The sequence below is a fragment of the Periophthalmus magnuspinnatus genome, chromosome 15 (assembly GCF_009829125.3).
Source record: "Periophthalmus magnuspinnatus isolate fPerMag1 chromosome 15, fPerMag1.2.pri, whole genome shotgun sequence".
Taxonomy (NCBI): Eukaryota; Metazoa; Chordata; class Actinopteri; order Gobiiformes; family Gobiidae; genus Periophthalmus; species Periophthalmus magnuspinnatus.
In genome coordinates this window covers 28,190,678-28,218,578 of record NC_047140.1, presented here as the reverse complement: position 1 = coordinate 28,218,578, position 27,901 = coordinate 28,190,678, and the positions used below count along the sequence as shown (strand labels likewise).

Genomic DNA, 27,901 nt, shown 5'->3' with positions numbered 1-27,901 from the left:
AACTTTTGCATTTAAAACGATCCTATAATGTCGATTTATTCTCTATTATGAAAAGCCAAAACTGCAAAGTGAATGTGCAGAGTTATTTCTGTGACACGTTCTGCTCTGGGCCTGGGAGCTCGTTTGCTCAGTGCTGTGCTATTTGTAATGAAGTGACTTTCCATGTTTAAAACAGATCTGCTGTGTCTGTGTGGACTCCCCTCACATCAGTGTTACTCGCACTAATGTTTCTGCCATAAACACACCACTGAAGTCTGTGGTGCTTTTGTTTCTATGAAATTATTTTGAATAGCACCATTTCTGACATATTTTGGGTTGTGTTGGCCACCGTAGCTCAGTGACGTTTAAATAAATGCCTAAGGGAAATTATAAAAGGATGTTAGATTCTGATTTATTCACTTTTTTGCTTTAAAAATTCATTGTTGATCCAATGGAGTCAGGCTGGGGGCAGAGGTCCCCACACATGTACAGCACACATACGGTGTGAAAAGAAACCAGAAAAAAAGAGAAAAAGTTCACATCCTTTTTTAAAAAATCTATTAGAAACAACATAATATGCAGAACAATACAATAGAATTTACAATAGTTAAATTCCCAGTCCATGTGAGAGTCCAGCACATTTTACAACAGTATACAGTATATTTTTGTCTCAGCTCGTTCCCAAACAAAGGGTTGATATAGTTATACTTTTAAAAATGTAATTCTTTCACCTTCGTATTTCAATCATTTTAAAGGGCACCACTGCTGCGTCTCTGTCAGGGACAGACACTGGTTTCTCCTTGGTCCATTTCCATCGTGCCAAAAAACTGGAGTTTCCGTAGTTCACCATGAAACCAAGAAGATCTCACTGGGCTCACAGTTCCCAAAATGCAGGCAACTGTGGACTTGTGTCTCTTTTTCACTATGATCATCGCAATCACTGTTAAGGGAGAGAGCCGTGACCAGGCTCTCACAACAAACCAGAGCCAGGGCGTTTGAGCTCGGAGTAGCACACAGGAGCTGAAGGCAGTTTGGAAGCAGTGGAAATGTCAGCCATGTTCAAAGATCCCGACAGGTGCAGACGCAGTTGTTTTTGGCTGGTGTTGTCCTGAAGATAGAAGTCCTGCTCCAAACTCAGTAGGCCACAGGGAAGCAGGTGATCCCCTGGTGGTTTATTTCTGTGGAAAGACAGATGCACAACTATTAGCTTCTACCAATTAGCTGAGGATATTTTGTGTGAGTAACAAGTAGAAATGATAGAAAACATGTTTAAGGCTGTGAGAAAAAGATACAGGGCATCCAGAAAGTCTCTTTACAATTAAAAATGTAACTACAAAGTGATCAGATATAATACACAGAAATAGATTTGCTCTGTTGTACTCAGTGGTTATAAAGGGTTTTAATCTCATTGGGGTCTGGATGTTTATGAGTTCTTAAATCAAACATGTCCAGATTGTTGGACCTATAGTTCACCAGATCTCACACGTCTGGATTTCTTTTTATAAAACTTAAAGATTAAAGATCAAACAAAGACACAGGACTTTACTGAACTAAAGCAAAAGATACAGATGTGACTGAACCAGTGATGAGTCTCTGCTACAGCGAAACATGGCAAAAAATACAGTCCTGTCCTGATGTGCTTCATGTGACTATAGAGGTGGATTAACTGAGGTAAAAATCACTGGAAAACACTGAGTACAACAGAATAAGTCTGATTAAAATATCTTATTATTTGCCTTTGTAATAAATGTTTGAAATTGTAAAGACACTTTTTGGACACCCTGTAAAACAAAAACACCAATATCTGATTAATCTTATATAATCTGAGATCAGAAACACAGAAAAGTCCTAAATAACAAAATAAACCATGTGGTTTTGTTGTGACTGGGTAAACAGACAGAGTTGGACGAGCATTCAGCTTGAAACCAATGAACATACGAGAGGTAAACAAAAACAAATATTTTGCATGTTGATTAAAACCTCTTGAACATCTGCCTCACACGCCACCACACACAAACAAAGCTCTGGGACCTACACCAGGCCGTTTGCTTCACTACATTCCACTCGTCAGACCCACCAATAGCGTGCCATCCCCGTGTGTAGGTGGAGAGTCACCGCTGTGGAATCATCGCCATTGTTTTCAGAAACTAAATAGGAGCGACTCACAGCCACCCGTCACCTGAAAAGTGCCTCCGGCTAATCCACGTGTGCTCCGTACACACAGCACCGCGGCCACACAGGACCGCACAAAACGTAACAGGTGAAGGCCGGTGGAGGGGCAGACTCGAGGGCCAGCGATTCCAAACTGGTCACTATTGGAGTTTTTAGTCAGATAACAGGATCACTGTGGGGGCATCTTTTTCCTTCTATCCTTTGCTTTATATTTCCTTATGAAGAACATGAAACATAAACTCAGAATTTTAAACAACTTCACCAGATTCCAACACGTGTCAGACGAGTTCCAGGGAAAACACGAGGACTCCCTTCTTCTAATAAGCATCGTGAAACCCTTGAAAGAGCACTCGTGTTAATAAGGCTTTACCTAATAAGCCAATCAATAACATCTAGTCTCCGCAGGGGAATTGCATTAGGATCAATTGGGAAACATGAAGGAAGACAACATCCAAATGGGATCTTTGATTATGTAGTATTTGTGAACAGTAAAAGTTCATCCAGCACAAAGGAGAGTTGAGGCTGTAGGTGATGACGGCTGCATGAGGGAGGTAAAGGGGAGGGACCCTGACCCCGCACAGAAAGGTTAACAAATTTGTGCTTAATGATTGGTGCAATGGATCCTGGAACAAAGGGTCTCCAGCAGAGACTGGCAGCAAAGGGTTTGCAGCAGTGTGCACTCAAGCGTTCTGCCCGACATTTTGGAAAAACGCTGCATGGGGAAAAATTCCATATCCTCCTGCCATTATTGGGTTCAGCGTGTGATCAGTATTGTCCCCAAATTGGGAATTACAGTTTGAGAGGGTCACCATTGGCTTATTTAGCAGAAGCAGCAAAGCAGGAAGAAGGAAGAAGGGCTAAGGGTCAGAGCGTAGTCTAGTTACTTTCAAAGGCTTGGCTCACTTCTGCTTGACTGAGCGGGCTTCATGTGTGCTGACAGGTGTATTGTTTCACAAGGGGATATAAGGTCTGTAATTATCATTGGGTGGAAAGCATTACGCTCTTCACTAAGCAGGACCACGACTAATTGGCTTTAGTTTTTACTAATGTTCCAGTGTGACTGCGAGACACACCTTCTGTATCAGGGATGAGCACTCACACACAATGGCCGCTCCACTGAGCCCTGCAGTGGCAAAATCGCCAGTGCCATAATGAAAATGGCTTATAAAATATAATGAACCTGTGCTCTCTTAATCAAATAAGATAACAGCCTCCAGTAATCACCTATTCGTTTAATTGGTCATGAAAGAAAAGCCTGTATAAGGGCAGTGTTTGACAGACAGCCTCAGCAGTTCTAGGAGCAGTTCTCAGTGAGTCTCTTTGCTGTGTTCGTTCCTCATTCCTTCCTCTTCCAGTCGCCTCAGTGCCATTTACTCCTCTCTCCTCCTCCTCCTCTGGCCCCTCCCTCTTTCTCTAGTCTTTTTTTCTCTGCTGTCGGCTCATTTTCTATGTGCTTCTCCGTCTCGCGAAGGATTCCTCTGGTGGCCCAATTACGAGATTCAGCAGGCAAATTGAAGCTGTTTAAAGCGAGGTCTGCTGGGAAGGCTAGCAGCTGGTGGAGAGAGGCTGCTTGGACATGACCAAACAGTGCTTGTGTTTACACACAAACACATACATACACAAGCTGTCTGCTACACACACACTGCTTTATTAGCATGTCTCTGCATTTCAAATCTGAGAGATTCCATTGCACCACAGATTCTGCTCTTTGTTTTGGTTCTGGACATTTGGGGCTGAAACAGGGTGGCACATTTCAACACGGCACAGACACGTATGCACTTTCTGTGGAGGGTTAATGGTCTCTATTTTTGTAAACTGAATAAGTCAAATCCATTGGTCACACCTCTGCTGATGGCATATTTAATTTGGATCTAGTCAATTAGGCCCAGCTAAGCTCCATATCCTGCTGGCTAGTGCCTCCATTTTGCACTAGTTTATGTCCCTTTCCTATGCCAAGAGTAATCCTATTACAGTGCACATACAGCACACGCACGTGCACACGCACGTGCACACGCATGTGCACACGCATGTGCACACTCATGTGCACACTCACACACAGTTTACATTTTATACATCCAGAATATGGCCAGGACCGGTACACACAGGTGTGAGCAGAACAACATAAAAAATACAATGCTTTTCTGAAATGATAGGACCCATAGCCCTTTTACACAGTCTGCAGTGTGACAACAGCACGCCGGTATACATCAAGAATTATGTGGGAGTCTATTTGGCCCTGGGGCGAGAGAGCGAGCGAGGGAGGAGAGGAGAGAGTGAGAGAGAGTGAGAGAGAGTGAGAGGAGGTGAGAGAGGCACAGAGGCAGCCAGATTAACAGAGAAATATGTTTTTGAATCACAAGACAAACATTTTTTACAGAATGAGCTTAATCATAAAGAATCTAAGTGCAGGAGAATACAAGTTTCAGCTAATTAATTTGTTCTTATATCAACAAGAACCGGCCTTGAATGCAACAAATCAAACTTGTATCTCTTGGTTTTCATGTTTAAGCCCTAAATTTGATAAAGCTTTCATACTTGTGTCCTGAGCAGTCGGAGTGTATTTTGTCTTGTCCTGGTGCCTCAGAGCCTCCCCTCTGCCCTGTCCTCCCTGTTGTACGCACACTGTTTATTCCTGTATCTTGTGGATATGTGAAACTGCTGCACACACAGTACAGGGCTGTGATCAAAGGCCGTTATCACCGGACCAGAGTGGGAGACAGTAACACGGAAAATGAGCCAGGATCACAGAAAGAACTCAGAGTTTTGAAAGAGAAAAGTAAAAAACGACATGACGGGAGTTTTTACAATGTACAATAATGTCTCTTATATAATGCAAATATTTAATAAAAACACTAAACTCATCTTCTGCTTTTTGTGGCTCTGCATAGACTGTTTTCACCACTATTTTTAACCAGATCGCTAGCTCTAATACTTGTGGAATTTCCTGGTTTGTTATTAAAGCGCTTATTTTACACTATTTTCTGATGTATTTTATTTATAATGTTGTTTCCTCATCACAAACAGACCTGGAGTTGTGCTTTGTTTCACACATTTCACACACAAACCCTGCATTTTTAGGCCGAGTTCTTCTCTCAAACAGAAAACACTGCGTTCCACCTTGTGATGTCATCATGTAGTAACACCAGAAGTGCCCCAGCGTATGTTTAAAACTCCATACACCTTCACTAGAGTAAGTTAGATCATTTCAGCCCTGGATTTGGCAGTGACTACAGAACAAAAAGCTAAAACATAGCTGCGAAATTGAAAACTACCACTTCATGACATCACGAGGTGGAACTGAGCATTTTGAGCTTTACGTAATTCTGATTTTTAGTGCGTCTACATCTCCGAACATGTCTGAATGAAACAAAACACAAGTCTAGGTATGTTTTTGTGGAGGTAATCATATTTTAACACGGTTTAAAGCTCACAAAAGTCCATTTTTGCATAATATAGGACCTTTAGTGTATAAAAACTTGCACTAAATATAACATAATACACAAACGTCCTGCATTTCTTAACCGTAAACCTGTGTTTGATGTGTGTACTTACATCCCCCTTGGTGTTGCGATGCTTGGCACTTGGATAGGTCTACATGTAGTGCCACTGACCTTCCATTCCCATATTCATCCCCATGCCGCCCATTGGACCTGCAACCAAACAGTCGAACGTTAACCTTTACATAGATAATACAATCGCAAACACAAACGCACTACCAGGCTAACTACCAGAGAGACTTGACAGACAGCATAGCAAAGGAACAGCGTTTTAGAGCTTGCAGAATTAGGCGTGGTGCAGTGTAGTGGGTGAGGTGGGGGTTAAGTCGTCTTGGCAAGTGATCCAAACCTGCTGACTTTGAGCGTTAGATAGGACTTGGGAATCCTTAAAAACAGCGGATAGAAGAGGAGGTGGAGAGCAGCTTAGAGGGACAAACTTAAGGATTAAACCTGATTGCGTGAGAGAGCGGCCAGGCCTGTGGTAAGTGGTTGAAGGAGCTTGTGTAATGTGACTGCACACACCTGCTAGAATTAAGGCTAAGAAACTCTCTGCGCTAAAAAACAAAGCCGCTAATAATTAAACAGGATCGTAGCAAAAAAAAAAAAAGATATGAGGCGAAGTTTTGAGCGACGCAGAGAGAAAGCCATACCAGGTGGTCTGATTCCCATGTGCTGCTGGCCGTCCATGACGAAGCCCCCCATTGCCTGGCCATCTGGATTGTAGGGAGCTCCTTGACTTACTGTGGAGAGAGGAGGAGAGGAGGACAGGAGGGGAGGGACGGAGGGATTGGGAGGGAGGGAACAGAGTGGTCAATTAGTGCTTTTAATTAAGGCTCAGTGGCCGAAGCGGGATCATCTGTTGGCCGGTGCACGCACATGGAGGCCTCTGTTGTCTTTTAGGGTCAAAGTGAAGTGAGACTGAAGTATAAGTCCCACTATAGACACAGACACATTGAAATGCAGCGAAATATAAGAATAGGAAGCTCCGAGAAGTCTGAACTGAGTCTTATAACACACACTCAAGTCTAAAATAGTGACGAATGGGTCGATAACAAACTACTGATACTAACTGACGTATCAAAACGCATCAATTTTGCACGTGAGTCTTGGGATACGAACAAAAATCCCCGGTATCGGCCATTTTCTAAACATTATTCGAGTATTAATATCGCGCCGAATGCTCCTCAAAACCAGTTTTCCAGTAATCTGCTGCTTTCTATAAGTCCTTCTTCATAACTGGGCTCGGAGGGCGTGTAATCTAATAAATCCTGCTTTTAACTGAGCAGCGACGATAAGTGAAACCTGAGAGGGCTCCTTGGTTTTGCCTGCGTCCATTGTTCTGCTCTCATAGAAATCCACTTACCTCCGATTGAGGCTGTGTATGCGGGTCAGCCAAGCAAAAGCAAAAACTTGGCCCCACTGAATGCCTTTGAACTTTACTGCGCCCCTAATGCCACCCTGACCTTTGACCCCTATTACAGGTAATAAAGTTTACAGCAGTCCAAACCGAGCCGTGCACCGGGGGACTCCCCTCTCTGCCTCTCTCTCCCGAACAGGCACAAATGGGAGAGTGGGAGGGGTCGGGTTAAAAACAGGTCTGGAGCCAAGAAGCCAAACAACGGTCATCCAAAAAAAGAAATGCGCCTTATGTTTTGGTCCGAGCTAGGCTGAAAGGCGACAGGTTTTAATGTTTTCACGAGAGAAAAGGGTTAAAACTAACTTTACAAAGCGGATTACGGGTTTTGGCATCGGTATTATTATAGCTATTGAACGTTTGTACTTAATTAGCCACAATAAAGCCTTACCAAAGACTTAACTAATAATGAACAAAGAGTTTATTAACATTAATTCAGGCTTAGATGCTTTAATTAGCACCTTTAAGCCTTTAATTAAGTAGTTACTGCCTGAATCTTTCTTAATAAACTACATGAAGTGCTCTCTTTCTTTCGTAAACGCGGATTCAGATTTAAACTTAAAATCAGCGACTTTTTGTCAGACGGAGCATTTGTTTACCTGCTTTACATGTTTCGGTTACTTCCTGTAGCCTTCCTCTGAACCGTCTCGTAGCCTGCTTTACTTAGACAGTCAGTGAAGTGAAGCTAGCGCCCCCTACTGTCTAACGCCTTCTCCAGAACTGCATCCCGTGTGTGTACGCTCCCTCGTCACGATTTACGCTCGTCGGACCTCGTTTATGGATCCAACGAGCGTCGTTCCAGTCCGTGATGTGGTTCGGTCGGATATGACTGATTCCCGGACAAAACTCCCGGACACTAGGGGGCGTACGCTTCGTCTACTGTCGACCAAAACAAAGTAAAACAGCCTAGACGTCCCTGCGCCATCGCGTGACGCCGCAGAGGACGATACAGGAAGTAAACAAAACATGTAAAGCAGGTAAACAAACACTCCCGTCTGCCAAAAACAAGCGCTAATCCTAAATCTCCTATCGGCCTTTTATTGCTGTATTCTCCACGTTAACCTCCATTTGACCTGACCTAGAAAATACAGAATAAAAAGAGACTTGCCTGCACGGTTTGACTGGTCGATCATAGGCTGGACTATTCTCCTCCTGGCGTTGATGAACCTGTAACGACAAAAAAGAAACACAACAGTCACAACACGCACGAACAATTCTGGCAGCAAAAAACAAAACAAAACCAACGCCAACCCAAATTCTGAAGGTAAAACACTTTTTAGCTTAGCAACCATGAGCGTTTAAATCCCATAAAGACTCCGGAGAAAGTCGCATCTTTACAACCTTAATAACTATTGTCTTGCAAACTGCAGAGGAGCCGGACCTGTGCAAACTTGTCACGCCTGGTCTAAATACTGGGGTCTTTATGTGATGTGAGACGGGATTTTCTGTTTGAACACGTGGAGCCGTCTCGCTTTGTTCCAGTTTGCTGCGAAATGTGTTCACTTATAAACGTAAATTAAAGTATTTCTTTTGTTGTCGCCATGGGTTACGCTCAAACACCTTAGGTTTGTTTAATTAATATACGCAAACTAGTAAAGCTAACCTCCAAATTATGTTGTTACTAAATCATCACTGAATCATTCTTCATATAATATTTTATGAATGAGGGCTTTGTTCATTCTTTTTCTTTTCTTTTTGAGGTGTTGTTATTGTAAAGAGATGCCGCAGTTTCATTTATTGTTGCCATAGGTTACGCTCAAACATCTTAGGTTTATTAAAAAATATTCAGGTTTACTTAATTAATACCTTAACGAATAACCCTAACCTCCAAATTAAGCCTGAATCTAAACTATGAATTAAGTCTTTGTTTCTTCTTTAGTATTAAGTTGTTGTTATTATAAAGAGTTACCATGATTTCTTTTGTTGTTGCCATAGGTTACGCCAGGGCTGGGCAAACTTTTTGACACACGGTCCACAATAAGGTCTAAAATTTGACAGTATATATCACATTAGAGATTTGGCCTGTAACATGTGCAAAATTGTTTTCCAAATACATTAATTAAATTCATAATTAATGTATTCAATTTCAGTTAAATAAACAGCAGAAAAACTTTACCTATTTTAATATAATTTTGTCATGTGGGCCGGATTAATAAGCCTCAAGGACCGTGTGTGGCCCCGGGGCCGTAGTTTGCCCGTGTCTGAGTTATGCTCAAACATGTTATATTTTAATTAACTAAACCTGAATCATTCTTAATAAACCTAATTAGTAACTCTAACCTCCAAATTACATCGTTACCAAACCTGAATCTTTGTAAACTATTTGTTCCGTTATGAATTAAGTCTTTGTTCATTTTTTACTATTAAGTTGTATTTATTATAAAGTAATACCACAGTTTCTTTCGTCGTTGCCATAGGTTACGCTCAAACATGTTAGGGTTTTAATTAACTAAGCCTGAATCATTCTTAATAAACCTAATTAGTAACTCTAACCTCCAAATTACATCGTTACCAAACCTGAATCTTTGTAAACTATTTGTTCCATTATGAATTAAGTCTTTGTTCATTTTTTACTATTAAGTTTTTGTTATTATAAAGCGATACCACAGTTTCTTTTGTCGTTGCCATAGGTTACGCTAAAAAATGTTAGGGTTTTAATTAAATAAGCCTGAATCATTCTGTATAAACCGAACTAGTAACTCAAACCTCCAAATTACATCGTACTAAACCTTGATCTTCATATGAGTTAAGTCTTTGTTCAATCTTTATTATTAAGCTGTAGTTATTATAAAGAGTTACCACGATTTCTTTCGTCGTTGTCATAGGTTACGCTCAAACACATTAGGGTTTTAATGAACTAAGCCTGAATCATTCTTAATAAACCGAACTATTCACCCTAACCTCCATATCACATCGTTACTAAGCCTTGATCTTCACATGAGTTAACTCTTTGTTCATTCTTTACTATTACGTTGTATTTATTAAAATTGTTTCGTCGTTGCCATAGGTTACGCTCAAACATCTTATCCTTTTTAGACGGACAGGTGAGCGGCTTGTGCGAGACGGCGGCGGTTTATTTTGGTCCCTATAGCCGTGTGTGTGTTTTCACAGGACCGCTGCGTGCTACATACGTACCCGGGCCCAACCCCTTTTACCCCGTGACCCCCCGTAAAAAGCCACAGTTAGACCATTAACGTGCGCGCTCACACAAACACTCACTCACATTAAAATCCTCAGCTCTGAGCATTCTCCTTCTCCCCTGCATCCATTCACACAGTCTTCTTCTTCTTTACCCCCTCGCAGAACCCGCGCCCCGGCCTTACTCGGCCCTCACCCCTTGTAAAATGACCCTTTGACCTGTAATGACCCTGAGGAGCGAGGCCTCTTGGGGCTTCTGACTTGATTTATGTGTTCCTGCTGTTTGGCTCACCGGACACTTCCATTTCATCTCTAAAAAAGAGGGGAGCATTAGGCGAATTTAAGGGAGACAATGGTGGGACCGCTCCGGCTAAAATAGAGCGTTTAAGGAGAAAAGAAAAGGGGTTTAAAAGGGGAAAAGGTGGGAAATGCGGGAGTGCTGAACTTGCGGAGAACTTGCTAACGCTACGGATTGGGCAACGAACAAATAACTCACTCCCATTGTCCCGTCAAAACCGAAACCTTTTCCGTCACAACAGAAATAAATATATCTGACTGTATTTCCGCCATTTTGTGTACAATTTATGACGAATTTGAAAGAGGGGGAGCGAAAGAGGAATGTAAGAATGCTTGGACATGGCAGTGCACCATCAAATGAGAGAACGTCTGGAGTTTTATCACCGCTCGCGACTCCCCCCCTCGTCCCTGCGCTGTCCTCCCCCGCTCCGCTCACTTCTATTGGGCCGCACCAGAGATATGGATGGGATGGAGGTTATGAAGGGCTCAGCATTCCTGTCCTCTTTTTTTTTTGTTTTTTTTTTTGCTTCAGCTCTGAGTATGTCTTACTACAGTTTTAGATAAAAGGATGAAGTCACCACTAGGGCAGCCATGACCTTTGACCTACAGTTCTGCTCGTGCTGACTACCTTTTATGGACTTGCGTTTGAACCTTAAAGCGCCCATAGTTCGCCGGTTTCGGATTTCTGTTTTGATGTCGTTTTCTCGTCAAAAACAGACCTGGAGTTGTGTTTTGTTTCATTCGTACAAGTTTAAAACACAAACGCCGCATATTTCAAACAGTAAAACACGCCGTTCCACCTTGTGATGTCATCGAGCGGTGATACAGGAAGTGCTTCACGGCATTTTTAAATTCGATATATCTTCACTAGAATTATACATGGATAATTTCAGCCCTGGAATTTGGATTTTCTAGTGAGCAAAAAAACAAATGTAGCTGTTAGCTTGAAAACTACCACTTCCACCTTGTGATGTCATCGAGTGGTGATACAGGAAGTGCTTCACGGCATTTTTAAATTCGATATATCTTCACTAGAATTATACATGGATAATTTCAGCCCTGGAATTGCCAATCTCTTGTGGAAAAAAAAGACTAAATGTAGCTGTTAACTTGAAAACTACCACTTCCACCTTGTGATGTCATCAAGTGGTAATACAGGAAGTGCTTCACGGCGTTTAAACTCCATGCATCTTCACTAGAATCATACAAGGATGATTTCAGTGCTGGAATTTTAGATTTTCAAGTGAACAAAAGACCCAATGCAGCTGTTAACTTGAAAACTATACCACTTGATGACATCACAAGGTGGAACAGAGCGTTTGGAACTTAGTCAAGGATCACTCAAACATGTGTAAATGAAATAAAACGTTTTTTTATTTATTTTGCAGTAGATATCCAGTAAACTTGGGCTTCTGGACTCGTTATTAAACAAACATTACATTGTAGAAAAATATCTGGGTTGGGCTGATTAAGTTTCATTTTCATAAAGCCCCATAGAAAGCGTCCAGTGGTTCTCTATATGATTAAACGTGGCATGTAGACGTACAAAAATCCTAACCCCGTGGCCCTTCGCCCGTCCCGGCTTCCTGTTCCCGTTGTCCCCATATCGGACGCCAGATGCACCATGGGGCCGAGAACAAAAGAGAAAATGCCTTTCATAATAGCAGCCCGGGACGAGCACTGACCAGTCAGACCAACGGGCTCTAGTCTGCCAGGCAGCCCCTCTCCCTGTGACCGCTAGTGACCCGACAGGACACAAGTGAGCCAGAGAGAGCCGGAGAGAGCCGGAGAGAGGAAGAGAGAGGAAGAGAGAGGAAGAGAGAGGAAGAGAGAGGAAGAGAGAGTCAGAAAATGAGCCGGAGAGAGGAAGAGAGAGTCGGAGAGAGCCGGAGAGAGGAAGAGAGAGTCAGAGAGAGGCAGAGAGAGGCAGAAAATGAGCCAAAGAGGGGTGGAGAGAGTCAGAGAGAGCCAGAGAAAGGTAGAGAGTGCCATAAAGAGCCAGTGAGACGCAAAGAGAGTAAAAGAGAGACAGGGAGAGACAGGGAGAGGCAGAGAGAGTCAGAAAGAGGAAGAGAGAGGTAGAGAGAGCCAGAGAGAGGTGGAAAGAGCCAGAAAAAGCCAGAGAGAGGCAGAAAGAGAGCCGGAGAGCGGCATCAAGAGCCAGAGAGAGGCAGAAAGAGAGCCGGAGAGAGGCAGAGAGAGTTAGAGAGAGGAAGAGAGAGCCAGAGAGAGCCATAAAGAGCCAGTGAGATGCAAACAGAGATGAAGAGAGAGCCAGAGAGAGCCAGAAAGAGATAGAGAGAGGCAGAGACAGCCAGAGAGAGGCAGGGAATGAGCCAGAGAGAGCCAGAGAGAGACACATAGAGAGGCAGAGAGAGCCAGAGAGAGCCATAGAGACACAGAGAGAGTCAGAAAGATAGCCAGAGAGAAAGCTGGAGAGAGCCAGAGACAGGCAACAAGAGAGCCAGAGAGAGCCAGAGAGAGCCAGGGATAGCCAGAGAGAGCCAGAGAGAGAGAGTCAGAGAAAACCAGAGAGACGCAGAGAGAGCTGGAGAGAGCCAGAGAGACACAGAGAGAGCCAGAGGGAGCCAAAGAGACACAGAGAGAGCCAGAGGGAGCCAGAGGGAGCCAGAGAGACACAGAGAGAGCCAGAGGGAGCCAGAGAGACACAGAGAGAGGCAGAGAGCGCCATTAGAGGGAGCGGGGCTTCACCTTTGGGCGACCCCTGGGTGCTATAGGGCCAGTGTTTATAGCCTGTTCATTCCCCTGCCTCTCATCACAACACAATGAGCGCCACTATTCAGCTCGGCTCCGCGCAACAATGGAGGGGCTATTTTGGCGACACATCAGTAGTGGTAAAATAGTATGAGAAAAGTAAAAAAAATAAAAGCTTAAAAGAGCTCAAATAAATCCTTTTGGAGCCAGCAATATTCATTTGTTAAAGAGTTTGTTGTTTAAGCTAACGGTCGTGTAAATGAGGTGCTGCTAGCTAACCGTGTTTTCTCATTCATTTCTCTCTTGAGTTTCAGGCCCGTTATTCACCTTTTTCCGGAAGTTGCCGTGGGCGCCGCCATCGTCATCGGACTTTACTGTTTTACTGTTGATCTCGACAGTAAATAAGTTCGACGACTCGTTGGTCACATGAAAATAAAACGTTTTAAAGATTTTTGAGGTGAAACGTTTCTCAAATCCTCCATTGAAATGAATGGGATTCTCACTTAACAGGAAGTTCAATGTTTTTAGGACTTTTCACCATTCAAAACGGCCATTTATATTGTTAATTGCTATGGAAACACTAATTCAAGACAATATGACGTGATATTTTAAAGGGCCCATATTACGCTATTTTATGATCTGTTATAATGTCGTTTCCTCATCGCAAACAGACCTGGAGTTGTGTTTTTTTTGTTTCATTCACACATGTTTAACACACAAATCCTGCATATTTAAGCTGAGTTCTTCCCTCAAAGTGAAAATACTCTGTTCCACCTTGTGATGTCATCATGTGGTGATACAGGAATTGTACGTACATGGATCATTTCAGCCCTGGAATCTGGAATTTCTGGTGAACAAAAGGTCAAATGTAGCTGTTAACTTGAAAACTACCACTTCATGACTTCTGAGTTCTTCTCTAAAAACAGAAAACACTCTGTTCCACCTTGTGATGTCATCGTGTGGTAATACAGGAAGTGTTCTACTGTGTTTTTAAACTCCACACACCTTCATTTCTAGAATAATTTGGATTATTTCAGCCCTGGAATTGCAAATCTCTACTGAATTAAAGGTAAAAAGGAGGTGTTAACGTCATGATGTCACGAGGTGGAACGAGCATTTTGAGCGTTGAAGATGTAAACAGACTAATAATAAAGGATTCCTCAAACAACAAAACACAACTCCAGATATGTTTTTGAGAAGCTAACAGCATCACAACACGGCTCAAATCTCACGACAGTCACTTTTGCGTGATACAGAACCTTTAAGGATGTGACTTGTTTTTGATTTCATTCTTTGTTTTGCCGGTTTATCGTCGTGATGTGTCTGGAGTAATCGCCCATAGCTCCTCTCCTCCTCCTTCACTAGAAAGAGTGGAACTGATTGCGACGCAGTCTGCCAAGCCCTCGCTAATGTCCCATTCTCATTACACCCAAGACGCACACACACACACACACACACACACTGCCCTAGAGCGAGAGAGGCGCACACAGGTGTACACCAAGCACACGTGAAATGCCCAATTAAAAGCAAGAAATTGTCTTTTTCATCAGCTGCCTTTGTTGCGTGACCAATTAGGGGATAATTTAATAACGAGCAGTGGAAAGATGCAGATTGGATATACAAAAGGTTACTCCGAGAGCTCGTTGATTTTAAATTCATGTGCGTCTCCATTTCGGTGGCACATACACAGAGCCAATATATTATATTAGTAATATGAGTCACACTGGAATGCAAGTACACACAGTACTGCAATGTGACAGAGGTGCTAAAAGAGACAGGATTCAAGTGCTCTGGGCCGTCACGTGGACGCGTACTGTCAGGACTAACAGCAGCACAGTAGAAGTAGTAGTAGTAGAAGTAGTAGAAGTAGTAGTAGAAGTAGTAGAAGAAGTAGTAGTAGGAAAGGTAGTAGTAATAGTAGTAATAATAATGGTGGTTTTAGCAGTAGTAGTAGTAATAGCATAGGGGGGTAATAGTGGTAGTAATTGTAGTAGTAGTAGTAGTAGTAGCAGTAGCAGTAGTATTAGTAGTAGTAGTATTAGTAGTATAGGATAGTAGTAGCAGTAGTAGTAGTACTGGTCGTAGTAGCAATAGCAGAAGCAGTAGTAGCAGTAGCAGTAACAGTAGTAGTAGTAGTAGTAGTAGTGGTATAGGCTAGTACTAGTAGTATAGGGTAGTAGTTGAAGAGGTAGTAGTGGTGGTAGTAGCAATAGCAGAAGCAGTAGTAGTATAGGCCAGTGGAAGTAGTAGCAGTAGTAGTAGCATTAGCAGTTGTAGTAGTAGTGGTGGTATAGGTTAGTAGTATTAGTATTAGTATTTGTAGTTGTTGTAGTAGTAGAAGTAGTAGTGGTAGTAGCAGTTGCAGTGGTAGTTGTAGCAGTAGTAGTGGGATAAGCTAGTAGTAATAGTAGTAGTAGTAGTATAATAGTAGTAGCAGTAGTAGTAGTAGCAGTAGTAGTAGTAGTAATAGTAATAGTAGTAGTAGTAGTAGTAGTAGTAGTAGTAGTACTTTCACATGACTCTATTCTCAGTCATTATCCACAGTGACAGTTGTATTTCATCACTACATATACTCACATCCAAATAAGAGGTAGTAGTAGTAGTAGTAGTAGTAGTAGTAGCAGCAGCAGCAGTAGTAGTAGCAGTAGTAGTAATAGTAGTAGTAGTAGTAGTACTTTCACATGACTCTATTCTCAGAGTCATTATCCACAGTGACAGTTGTATTTCATCACTACACATACTCACATCCAAATAAGAGGTAGTAGTAGTAGTAGCAGTAGCAGCAGTAGTAGTAGTAGTAGTAATAGTAGTAGTAGTAGTAGTACTTTCACATGACTCTATTCTCAGTCATTATCCACAGTGACAGTTGTATTTCATCACTACATAACAGAGGTTTATACTCACATCCAAATAAGAGGCACTTAAAACAACTGCCTAACCACACATCCCTTTAACTGCCAATCAATGTGAATTAAAGCCATTGTGAGACATTCAGATTCTGACACACGGAATCTGCACCTTATCATCAAGCTGTCATAGTGCGGCCGTATCAATAACCGACGCTCACCGCAGCTAATGCAGCGAGTATAAATCTACCATAAGCAAACACCGGGACACTCTTAAACACGTACGAGCAACATATAAACACAATTATTAAAACGATCCAGCGTTTGGTGGGAAAGATTTGAAAATAATTATTGTTACCATGGATACTTGTACTGAAACTATTACTACATCAAACCAATGCTAATTACCTTAACGTTTACAATAAAAACAAATGCTGTATTCAAAGTCATTCAAAGTATAAAAAAGTTTACTATTATAAGTCGCAGTAGTTTGGCCGGAGGTGCGACTTATTCTCAGATGCGACTTATATGTGAAATAGATGTTTTTTGTTCATTTCTATGCATTTTTTAGCTAGTGCGACTTATACTTTGATGCAATTTATATGTGAAATATGTTTTTTTTGTTCATTATTACGCATTTTTTGGCTAGTGCGACTTATACTTTGATGCAATTTATAAGTGAAATAGATGTTTTTTCCTCATTATTATGCATTTTTTAGCTGGTGTGAATATACTCAGATGCGATTTATATGTGAATTATGTTTTTTTTCTTCATTATTATGCATTTTTTGGCTGGTGCGACTTATACTCCAGTGCGACTTATATCCTGAAAATACAGTACAAAAGCAGACAAATTGTGCTTGTGGTTCTATAGTTACAATCTATGACACCCGGGGAAAAATCGCAAAATATTCAATTAAATCGACTTAATAAAAGACACAAGTTCGCTGAGTTCCACGTTAGAAAACTGCGGTGCCAAATGAGAGCTGACGTCACCATAAACGTCTTTTTTTTCGTACCAAATGACGACGCGACGCTGCTGAATCGTACGTCTATCACCGATTACGGAAATTAAACTGGACAACGAAGTAAGCGTCTTGAATATAAGCGATTAAACATGCGCAAATCACTCCAAAAACAACTCCGACAGAGTAAACGAGAAGGAAAAAAACAACTATAACACGGGTAAATCTGCGAAAAGCCCATTTTGCAGAACAGGTTTGCGTTAACTAATGAATATACTTTGATGTGTTGTCAATTTCACAACGAGCAAAAAGCATATTTCAGAACATCGCTGGAGGAAATAATTTTACCAATGCGGAATCTGAAGAGAAAACAACAAGCAAAGCGAGTGGCGCGGCGCAGTCCGTCTAATCCATCCACACATCCTGCCTCGTCCCTTTTAACCCCCATTCACACGCTTTTCCCCGGAGGCTCGGAGAAATATCAAACAGCCTCTACATGTCCCCCTCTAAATCTCTGTGGGATAAAACACAGCCCCTATAAGCTACCTGTGAATTAAGTGTGGCGGTCTGCGCGAGTCGACATGCAAACATACAGACTACACGCTTTACACATAAAGGCAAACAATTCAACACATTCTGACAGGTGAGGGCAGGAGCCAGGGACGCACAAACGCCGTCAAATGAGCCTTTTCTTTACGCTAAATAAACAATAAACAAAAACTGTGGTATTTATGGACTGTCCAATATTTTCTGGAGTATAAGTCGCACTGGAGTATAAGTCGCGGCAGCCAAAAATGCATAATAATGAAGAAAAAACATCTATTTCACATATAAATTGCATCAAAGTATAAGTCGTACCAGCCAAAAATGCATAATAATGAAGAAAAAACATACTTTGATGCAATTTATATGTGAAATAGATAAGTCGTACCAGCCAAAAATGCATAATAATGAAGAAAAAACATCTATTTCACATATAAATTGCATCAAAGTATAAGACACACCAGCCAAAAATGCATAATAATGAACAAAAAAACATATTTCACATATAAATTGCATCTGAGTATAAGTCGCACTAGCCAAAAAATGCGTAATAATGAACAAAAAAAACATATTTCACATATAAATTGCAGTATAAGTATGAGTATAAGTTGCACCCCGGGCCAAACTATCAAAAAAAGTGCGACTTATACTCCAGAAAATACAGTAAATGGGGTAATTTCAAAATCATAGCGGTGTAAATGGTGTAGTGATAGATCAGAGTGGTATTTTGTCTCATAGTACAAGTATTTTTTCAAAATTTTGGGGGAAAATACTAAAATGATCTGTTATTTGTTGATAAGATTGTGTTTTTTTTGAGAAAATGACTTAGGCAGCAGTGGTAAAAGGTAAAAAGTACAAGTAGTTAAGTGCTGTACTTAAGTAGAATATTTAGGTATCTGGACTTTATTTAAGTACGTTTTACAGTGGGTACTTTTTACTTTTACTTCAGTACATTTGAGAGCAGTATCTGTACTTTCTGCTCCACTACATTTTTGAACAGGACTGAAAAGTAAAAAGTACTTTTCGTATGATTTGAAGGGTTATTTTTACCACGTTCGTAGTAAAATCCTGACTAAAGTTTTCAAGTTCAAGCTTTGCCTTTGAGAAACCAAAAATCAACACACAAAATTCAAAGAAAAATTGAGAAATAGATTCGTATTGTGACCAAAATGTGCATAATTTTTAATCTATATCACTACATTTAACACTTCAACAACTGAATTAATACTTTTAGTTTTTACTCTTGAAGTACATTCATAAACAAGTACTTAAATATTTTTACTTGAGGAGATTTTTTTTTTGGAGGAGATACGTTTTACTTCTGTATCTGTACTTTTACTTAAGTAACAAAACTGTGAAGTACTTCATCCTCCATGGTTAGGCAGTATTACGCAGTATATTTCAAAAAGTCAACAATATATGATTTTAAAATATCTTCAAGAACCATATAAACAGTTTTTCTGCAAGACAACCAATATGTTTCAACACTGATTTAGCTAATTTGAAGAATATAAACGTTTACTAGCAACAAGCGCCTTTCAAAAGACCCAAGGACACTACAGAACACGCTAAAAACATAAAAACAGGTGGAAAAACTGCCCAAAATGACCAAACAGATCCTACGTCTTCATATATTTGTCGAACGTGCTCCCTAAATATTCCACAGAGTCATCCACCAAAGCCCAGCCTGAGAGAAAGGCGTTGAGTTTGGCTTCACCCAGAAACAACATGGCCGCCCTGCACTGGCACCGCACACACACAAACAAACAAACACTGGACCGCTCTGCTGTCCTGTCGCCTTCGGGCTTGGATCGAAAATATACGCAGATCTTTGGCCACTGTAGCGTCCCTGTCAGGAGCAGTCGCCTGTTTTTTTTGGGGGCTCGTATTTACTCTACATGCGCATCTCAGTGTAAATATACGTTTTTGGCAGAGCGTGAGTTTTTTGTGCCGAGGCCAAGTAAACACATATAGAGGACGTGTACTCCGCCGCACGGGCACATGACCACAGTGTCCTGCAGCGGCCGCGTCGCTGACAGGGCTGACAGTAGACTCAAACAGCTCGGCGGTTGACCTAAATCCCCCCCGTGCGCCGGTCGTGTCATGTCCGGTCTGTGCGGATGTCACTTCCCCCCATCGTGCTGCGCTCAGTCCTGGCTCGAAAATACCACAGGCATCGTTTTGTACAGTCTGGAGTCAGCGTTTATGAGCAGGTTTGGGGAGAAAATGGGCGTATAATGTTTGATTCTCCTCCTGGGCATCAGTGGTGGAAGGTAACGAAGTACAAGTAGTAAAGTGCTGTACTTCAGTCTAATTTTTGAGTATCTGTGCTTTATTTAAGTACATTTTGCAGTGGATACTTTTTACTTTTACTTCGCTACATTTGAGAGCAGTATCTGTACTTTCTACTCCACTATATTTTTGAACAGGACTGAAAAGTAAAAAGTACTTTTTTTGACCATGTTCGTAGTAAAATCCTGACTAAAGTTTTCCAGTTCAAGCTTCGGCTTTGAGCAAATGAAAAAAATACACAAAATTCATAAGAAAAGTTGAGAAATATATTTGTATTGTTACTGCTGACCAAAATATGTAACTTTTTTAAAAAAATCTATAACACTACTATTACACTTCAACAATACTTCTATGAAATACTTTTACTTTTTACTCTTGAAGTACATTTATAAATTTAAATATCCTTAAATATTTTTACTTGAGATTTTTTTTATTTGATACTTTTACTTGAGTAACGTTTTGCTTGTGTATCTATACTTTTACTTAACAAAACTGTGTAGTACTTCATCCTCCATGGTTAGGCAGTATTAGGCAGTATATTTCAAAAAGTCAGTAATATATGATTTTAAAATATCTTCAAGAACCATCTATAAACTGATTTTTGCAAGACAACCGGTATTTGATTCTCTTCTGGTCTGCTCACGAAATAAATACACAAAAAGAATACGAAAAAGTAAAACAAAAAAAATCGATATTGTTACTGTTGACCAAAATATCATTTTTGGATAAATATCACTACATTTAAGACTATAAGAGTAAAAGTTTTTCACGAGTGTTGTTAATTTGGTTAAAGTACATTTTTAATACTTTTACTTGAGTAACTTTTTACCTCTGAAAGTTCTAGTACTCGGAATAAACACTGGTGAGATGCAGGGGCGGTGCTAAACATTTTAGTTTTGAAGTATGATATATATCGCTACAGAGAAATACCGCGATAAACGATAGTGTTGAAACTACTTTACATCACTGCTTAAGATGAAAATACAGAAAAATAATCCCAATTAAACCATTTTTAAATAGCCAGTCGCATTAAAAAACCTGAGCTGCAACACAAAAACACCTGAATGACGCAAAAATTAGCCTTAGAAGCTCAAATCTTGCAGCAAAAATAACAAAAATCTCCCACTTTGGCGAAGAAATTGTTCACACGGCAAATACTGAGCCTAAAAGTATATAGTTCCAGCTTTTATATATTGAAAGATAAGTTCATATAGTAATTATTGGGACAGTCCTCCTAATGTCTTAAACGTGGCGGCTCACTTAACACGTCCGCGTCGCTGTTTTAAACCAGTTTAAATGTAGTCAGCCTCGGTACTGATTTATAAAAGTGAATATGAACTTATTTTTTATCATTTTGAACAACATTTTTAATTAAAATAGGGTGAAAATCTTTGAGGGAGCTATAGGGGTGTACGGACCATTCTAGGGGAGGCCGGTGCCCCCTCAACCCCCCCCCCGCTGGCACCGCCCCTGGACACACGTCAGAACTTCTTCCATCTTCGTCTAATAGCGAGTAATATGAGCCAGGAACGAGAATCAGAACACAAAATCCTTTAATTTGCTTTCAGAAAAACTGCAATATACTTCACGTTTTTAATAATGATAAAAGTGGCTGATCTCATTCATATTTTTATTATTTCTGGCGCAGTTCTAGTGAAACATGTTTTAACCATGTGCTCACATTTGGAACCATTCACCATCTCACTATTGTATTTTCTTACATTTGACAGTAGCCAAGCGCAGTCCCAACACAACACTATTTGGTATTCACGTTCTGCTGCTTTTTTTTATGTTTTGGATTCCTGTCTTGCCCCCTACAAAAGGAGGTTGAAACGCAGAGGAGGACTGGTGTGGGGTGGAATAGAAGGGACCGAAGGAGTGAATGGGGAGAATTGCAGGTTTGGCCTCGGGCGCTGCACTGTGATGTAAGACAACCAGGGAGGAGGGGGATGTTAGCTTCATAGACCTTCTACATATATGCCGATCGCGCGCACAAGCCTACACACACTTCTGTTGACATAATAAGCCGGGTTCCTGTCTGCACAAGCTGGAAATTCCTGTAAAAAAAAAAAAAAAACCTTTCGCTAACAACACGAACTAAAATGTTTTAAAAGGCATATTAGACATTTTCTGTTCCATGTTGAAATATTTGGGTGAGGTCGCGTTTTGTGCAAGACGGAGTATGAGGTATTAGGAGGTAATGTCGCTCAGGCTTAAGAAAACAGGAGAAGAAGAAGAAAAAAAAACAACAAGTACGGAGGATACCAAGTCTGCTCTAGGGCACGGTCCAAACTGTGATTAATTCCAAAGAAGAAGAAGAAGAAGAAGAAGAGGACTTAGGTGAGCATGTCCCAGCAACTGCTCTCCCCATGAGTCAACACACTGCACCATAGAACCAAACACTTTAAGCTAAAATAAACATTCCACTATATAGGCCGAAAAATGTGTCAATTTGGCAACACTTTAGTTTAGGGAGCACGTATTAAGACATAAGTGCAGGGTAGTTGGCGTCTTAGAGGTAACAGGTATTAGGTAGTGTTTATAAAGTACTTATTTATGTATATGATGATAGTAGTTAAGATTGTGTCCAAAAACATTCACATGAAGCTAAAAAAAAAACTGAAAAGAGGATGGGAAAAAAAAGGTAATGGCCAAATTGCTGCAGAAGAAATTATAAATATTATGATGATGATTATGATTATTATTATGATTATTATTATGATTAACTTTATTTACATTATTTATTTTATTTTTTTGGACAGACTTTTTTAATTTTTTCTTTTTTTATAATTCAATGCAAGATTATTATTATTATTATTATTATTATTATTATTATTATTAACTTTATTTACATTATTTATTTTATTTTTTTGGACAGACTTTTTTTAATTTTTTCTTTTTTTTACAATTCAATGCAAGATTATTATTATTATATTTAACTTTATTTACATTTACTTTATTAATTATTTCTTTTTCTTTTTTTTTTTTACAATTCAATGCAAGTACACACACGTTTTAGAGTTCAGTGTTTTTGATAAATACTTTATAAACACTAACAAATATCTAAATAACTGATATGTCTACTACTAGTTACTCATTAATACAAGATTCTCTTTGCAAAAACAGATAAGTGCTGCTTGAAAAAGTCACCGGAGGCTTGTAGTTTACTCTTAGTATAGTTATATTTTCAAAGCCAAATGTATTTTACTGCTATTAAAATATAATTCCATCCCTTTTTGATAAAATCCACTTTATATTATTGTCATTAGAAGATGATAACAGAAAGAAAAACAACTTTATGGCAATTTTTCAACACAAATATATCTGGTTTTGCTGCAGAACTCTTCTCATGGTCTTTATTAGTACTGTATATCTTATAAATTGGAAGTTACACAATTGGCTAATCCTCCACGACCCTTGCTCAAGAGTATAACAGGAGAACACAGCTGTTACCCGCTGTTCTTACTCCTCCGGCCGCACTGACGCATGGGTCAAACGCAAAAGCGAGACTTCAAAAACAATGTGTATTCACGCTGATCAGTACAAAATATTCAAATGTGTTTATATATATATGTCTGATCTGTGTTATCTACATGTGTAATTCCCTGTGGACCAGCCATTTTGAGTCAAACAAAAACATCCTTGTATCATCCACCCTCTTTTTGAACAGGACTGTACTGTCAAAGGTGTCCCGGTGCCGTTTCAACCCACTTTTATTCACAAATACGGCTCAATTTGTCTCCATCTTCCACTTCCTTCACCCTTAACCCCACATCCATTTCGTAACCTGATCACCGGCGCATACTGTACATGCCTTGCTGCCTCTTCCTAAGTAGCCTCCACCGCCTCCGACACCACCTCACTCTCTCCCACTCTATGCTTTTAAGACATTCGTAAAAGGAGGTCGTATTGACAAAACAATCGCTTGCCGGGGCTTAAACACTGCCTTTAAAGGGGCATTATTAAATTGCGAGCAGGAAGGGGAGGGGCCGCCAACAAGGGAAACCTGATGACCCGCGCATCGATTTTTACATCAGCAGAGCGTTAGGAGAACTTAGCGGGCAGATAGACTGTAGCAGACAAAGCGAGGAGAGAAGAAGAAAGGGAGTTTACGTGTAAGGTCTGGTTAAAGGGCGAGTATTAGTTGTAACGCTACTTTCTGATCTACGTATCTATGATCTGGAGTTGTGTTTTGTTTCATTCGCGCATGTTTAACACACAAACCCTGCGTATTTAGGCTGAAAACGCACGGAAAACACTCTGTTCCACCTTGTGATGTCATTGAGTGGCGATACAGGAAGTGCTCCACTGTGTTTTTAAACGCCATGCCCCTTTACTAGAATCATTTGGGTGATTTTTAGCCCGATCTCTACTGAACTAAAGGTAAAAAGTAGCTGTTAAATTGAAAACGTCAATCACTTCATGACATCACAAGGTGGAACGAAGCATTTTGAGCTTTGGAGATGTACAGACTAATAATAAAGTCTTACTAAAACATGCGTGAATGAAACAAAACACAACTCCAGGTCTGTTTTTGGGGAGGAAACAGCATTAAAACATGACTTAAAGCTCATAAGCGTCAATTTTGTGTAATTTAAAACGCGATGATTATGCCCTTTCTTTTATTTAATTTCAGTGTGACACTTTCATAAAAGAACACACTGGCTCCTATAATCTGGCATGATAGTATAAAAGGTAAAACGTATAAAGGTTGTGTTTCAAAGAGCGCTCAACCTTGAACTCGACCGACTTTGTATTAGGATTAGTGACAAACCTTTACACAGCGCAAATATGAGCAAATATCACATGTGAACTGAACTTTCTGACAGTATAATCTGAATTTTAAAGGGATTGTTCATGTAATAATGACAGTGATATGTTGTAAACGCAGCTCTTAGGGTCAAAATAAGACCGGCGTGTGCTGTGTGCGTCTAATTTAAGCGTTTTTACTCAGCCGTGAACCAGGAAGTAACATTTGCACGCCGTTTAATTCAACTCAAGTTTATTATACAGCACATTTAACAACTTCTGTTAGCATGCTAGTTGTTGATATGAGTAAAATGAGGTACAAACTCCGCTTTTTTCGCCTCTGAAGTTGCGAAAACATGCTTATCAACTCATTTCGGTGATGAATTAGGATGGTATGAATGTGTTGAGAAAGCGAGGAATGACTGTGTGGTAACTCTGCTGCAAACTATTTCAAATGATCTGTTTACAAGACAGTAAAAATCAGGTAGCGTATAGCTTTTTTGAAACAAAGACTTCTTGTACGCGCAGACTGTTGACCTTTTTGTCCTTGTGTGAGCGAGCGCATGTCCTGTTTGCACTTTGGGCGTGTGTCGTGATGCGCTTTAAACGGAGATCAGCAGTATTATGTTCTCCTTCTCCCCTCACACACTCTCGTTCCTCTTTTTCATTCAAATTGAGATTCCCTGGTGCAGAGTATTCCTGGCAATAATTTATGAGTGATCTGCACCCCTTGTCGGCCTTTAGCATTTTTATTTAATCTGCTGAGCCCTTTCGCGTGCGCTCTCATCAATAATACACGCGGACATGTGTGTTAACATATCCAGGGTGTGCGTCGTGAAGTAAAAGAACATAGGACTATTGGAATAAAGCAGCTGGTATGAATGGTATTTTACGTCCTATTGGGATGCGCTCATATCAGACACAGATACACACCTTGACTACATAATTAAGCGCATATGTTGGCATTAAAAACCTACTTCTGTGACCAATTTACGCCACATAATCCGTCAAAAATACCAAAAAACAAGCTGATTTTGACTAAGTTGCTGTGCATAATTAACATTTCATGCATGAGGAAAACAAGAATAGCTGGTCAGTGCAGACGGACTACAAAAATGGCCGCCGCAGAGTTCATATCTGGTCATCCGATTGTGTTCTCCCAAGCGTGAAATACACCTCCAGTAAGTGTTTCATGCTTCTCAAGAGCCTTTTGACGTGATTTCACAGTTGCAGACCTTATTGGAGCCGACGCGTCTGCTTTCGTTTTGTGCATATGTCATCGTCTATATATTCGCGTAGCAAAAAAATTGATTGCGAAATTGACTTGACAACATGCGAGCGGGTCAAGGAGGTAACATCGGCAGGTGTTGCTATGGAGATGCCAGTCTTCGCAAAAAAAAAAAAAAAAACAGAGCAACAACAGCCTACGAAACGGCCCTTCCCCTAACATAACCCCTATCTCTCCCTCTCTCTTTTTCCACTACTATTATCTATTTTCATTCAACCTCTCGCTTTATGTCCCCTTATTGTTTCTGTCTCAGTCACCCTTCCATGTCGTAACGCGCTGCTAAAAAAAAAAAACACGCATGGAAATTTGCCCCGTGGACGAGCCCGTGTGTGCGCGCCGCTCCGACTCTTGAGGGGGCAGCGATATCCCAGCATGCAATAGGGTTTAACAGCTAATACCCTTTAGATTAGCCACCCCCGGGTCCCCCTGTGTCACATACACAAACGAACATCTTCCACAGAACCCAGATTAACCTCCTACGACTGGCACCGGGTCTGTTTTGGTCTCGCGTACAGACCTTAAGGCGGCGTTGCAGTTCCCCCTTAAAAAACCAAACATAAACTGTACGAGATGGAGCAGTCAGCCTTAAGTGACCAAGCTTCTACGCATGTGACTATAACGCACACGCACAAGTGTAGTTTTATCCCGTAAGAACAGATCCCCCCCCCTGGATTTCATAAGGGTCATGTGATTTGATAACCTCCACAGGATTCCCTCTGGCCGCTCTTCTCCAGGGCCCGTGTCGACGTATTAGAGCCGTGTATTGTTTTGGTGCAGCATCAATCCTCCACAGACCGATGCTTAATCTACTATCAGTCTCCGAGGGCTCTATTTAACAAGAGATTAATGCTAACAGAGCTATTAGCAACACGGTAAGAAGGGATTTCCCATGCCTCATTTGATTGTTTCATACTTTTACTTCCAAAAAACGCAATCCCCAAACTGTCTGGATGCTGCTTTTACAAATATAACCATCAAGAAACCTCATGGAATCATCTTCTCCCTGCAGAACGTACTGTATAAAGTGAATTTTTCAAAGCGTTTGCAGACGATAACCTTGAACTAGAGCAAAAAATCTTCGCGTTTCTGTCTTTCCCAAGCAGCCACCTATCGCATACACCATTTCATACAATTACTGTTTATAACACCGGGGCCTCTCAGATCAAACGTCCGCTGCCTCACGAGCTCCATGTCTCCAGCCTCTTTAATTGGACACGGCTAATAACGCTAAGTATGCGCTGATAGCCATCTCGCTGATAAGACAAGCCACACAAGGACATAAGGGCTCTGCTTTACCTTTTACGGTGCTACCTAAGGTTAAAACCACTAGTTAGCTACTGCGTTTATGGCCCCAGTCAGACTTGCTACTAGCCAATTACCAGCCTGGGCGGCAATTAAAGAGCACTCATTTGCTAAAGCAGCTAAAGCATGTTATCAATCACGCTATGAACTTTTACGGAGAAGCTGCAGCTAACAAGGACAATTAGAAATCCTCTGCATGTGCTAGTGGGTGTTGTATACGTTAATATGGTGATTAGACTCAAGACCACAAGCCAAAGGAACAAACGGTAGCTACACGAACAACTCCAAAGAGCATCGTGTTATTATATAGGACTACGCGAAAGATTAAACCTAGAATAACAATGTAAGGAAGAAATGCAAGAGTTTTTAGCTGAAGGAAGAGTTTAAATAAATATCTGGAGTCAGCTGCTTCGGGCATTAGTTTATTTAGTACCTTGCAGAGCTTCTAAATGCTTCTAACGGCTTGTGTTGCGTCTTTGAGCAAGGCACTTCACCCACATTGCTTAGTATGAACGTATGAATGTGGCAACAATAGTCGTACGGAATAAATGAATAATGCTCGGTAAAGTGTATTTGCATGGATTTATTAGCGCAGTTTCACTTGGATTTTACATCGTATGAACGTGCATTGTGTTCTGCGTCCTGATTGGCTGTTGGACTGTAGACCATTGTCCATCAGTCTCCTCCGCGCCGTGTCTCCTGTA

General features: G+C 40.8%; 1 protein-coding gene across 1 annotated transcript in view; it reads right to left on the bottom strand.

Moving 5' to 3' along the window:
- Positions 1-5,703: 5,703 nt before the first annotated feature.
- LOC117382276 (homeobox protein Meis1) overlaps positions 5,704-27,901 on the bottom strand; it is a 79,609-nt gene continuing 57,411 nt past the window's right edge. Inside the window, exons 10-12 of the mRNA XM_055227049.1 lie at positions 8,167-8,229; positions 6,299-6,384; positions 5,704-5,801 (exon numbers count right to left, since the gene is read on the bottom strand). Of these exons, the coding sequence (XP_055083024.1) occupies positions 5,743-5,801; positions 6,299-6,384; positions 8,167-8,229 (208 nt within the window). The 3' untranslated portion in view covers positions 5,704-5,742. The remainder of the gene's footprint in view (positions 5,802-6,298; positions 6,385-8,166; positions 8,230-27,901) is intronic.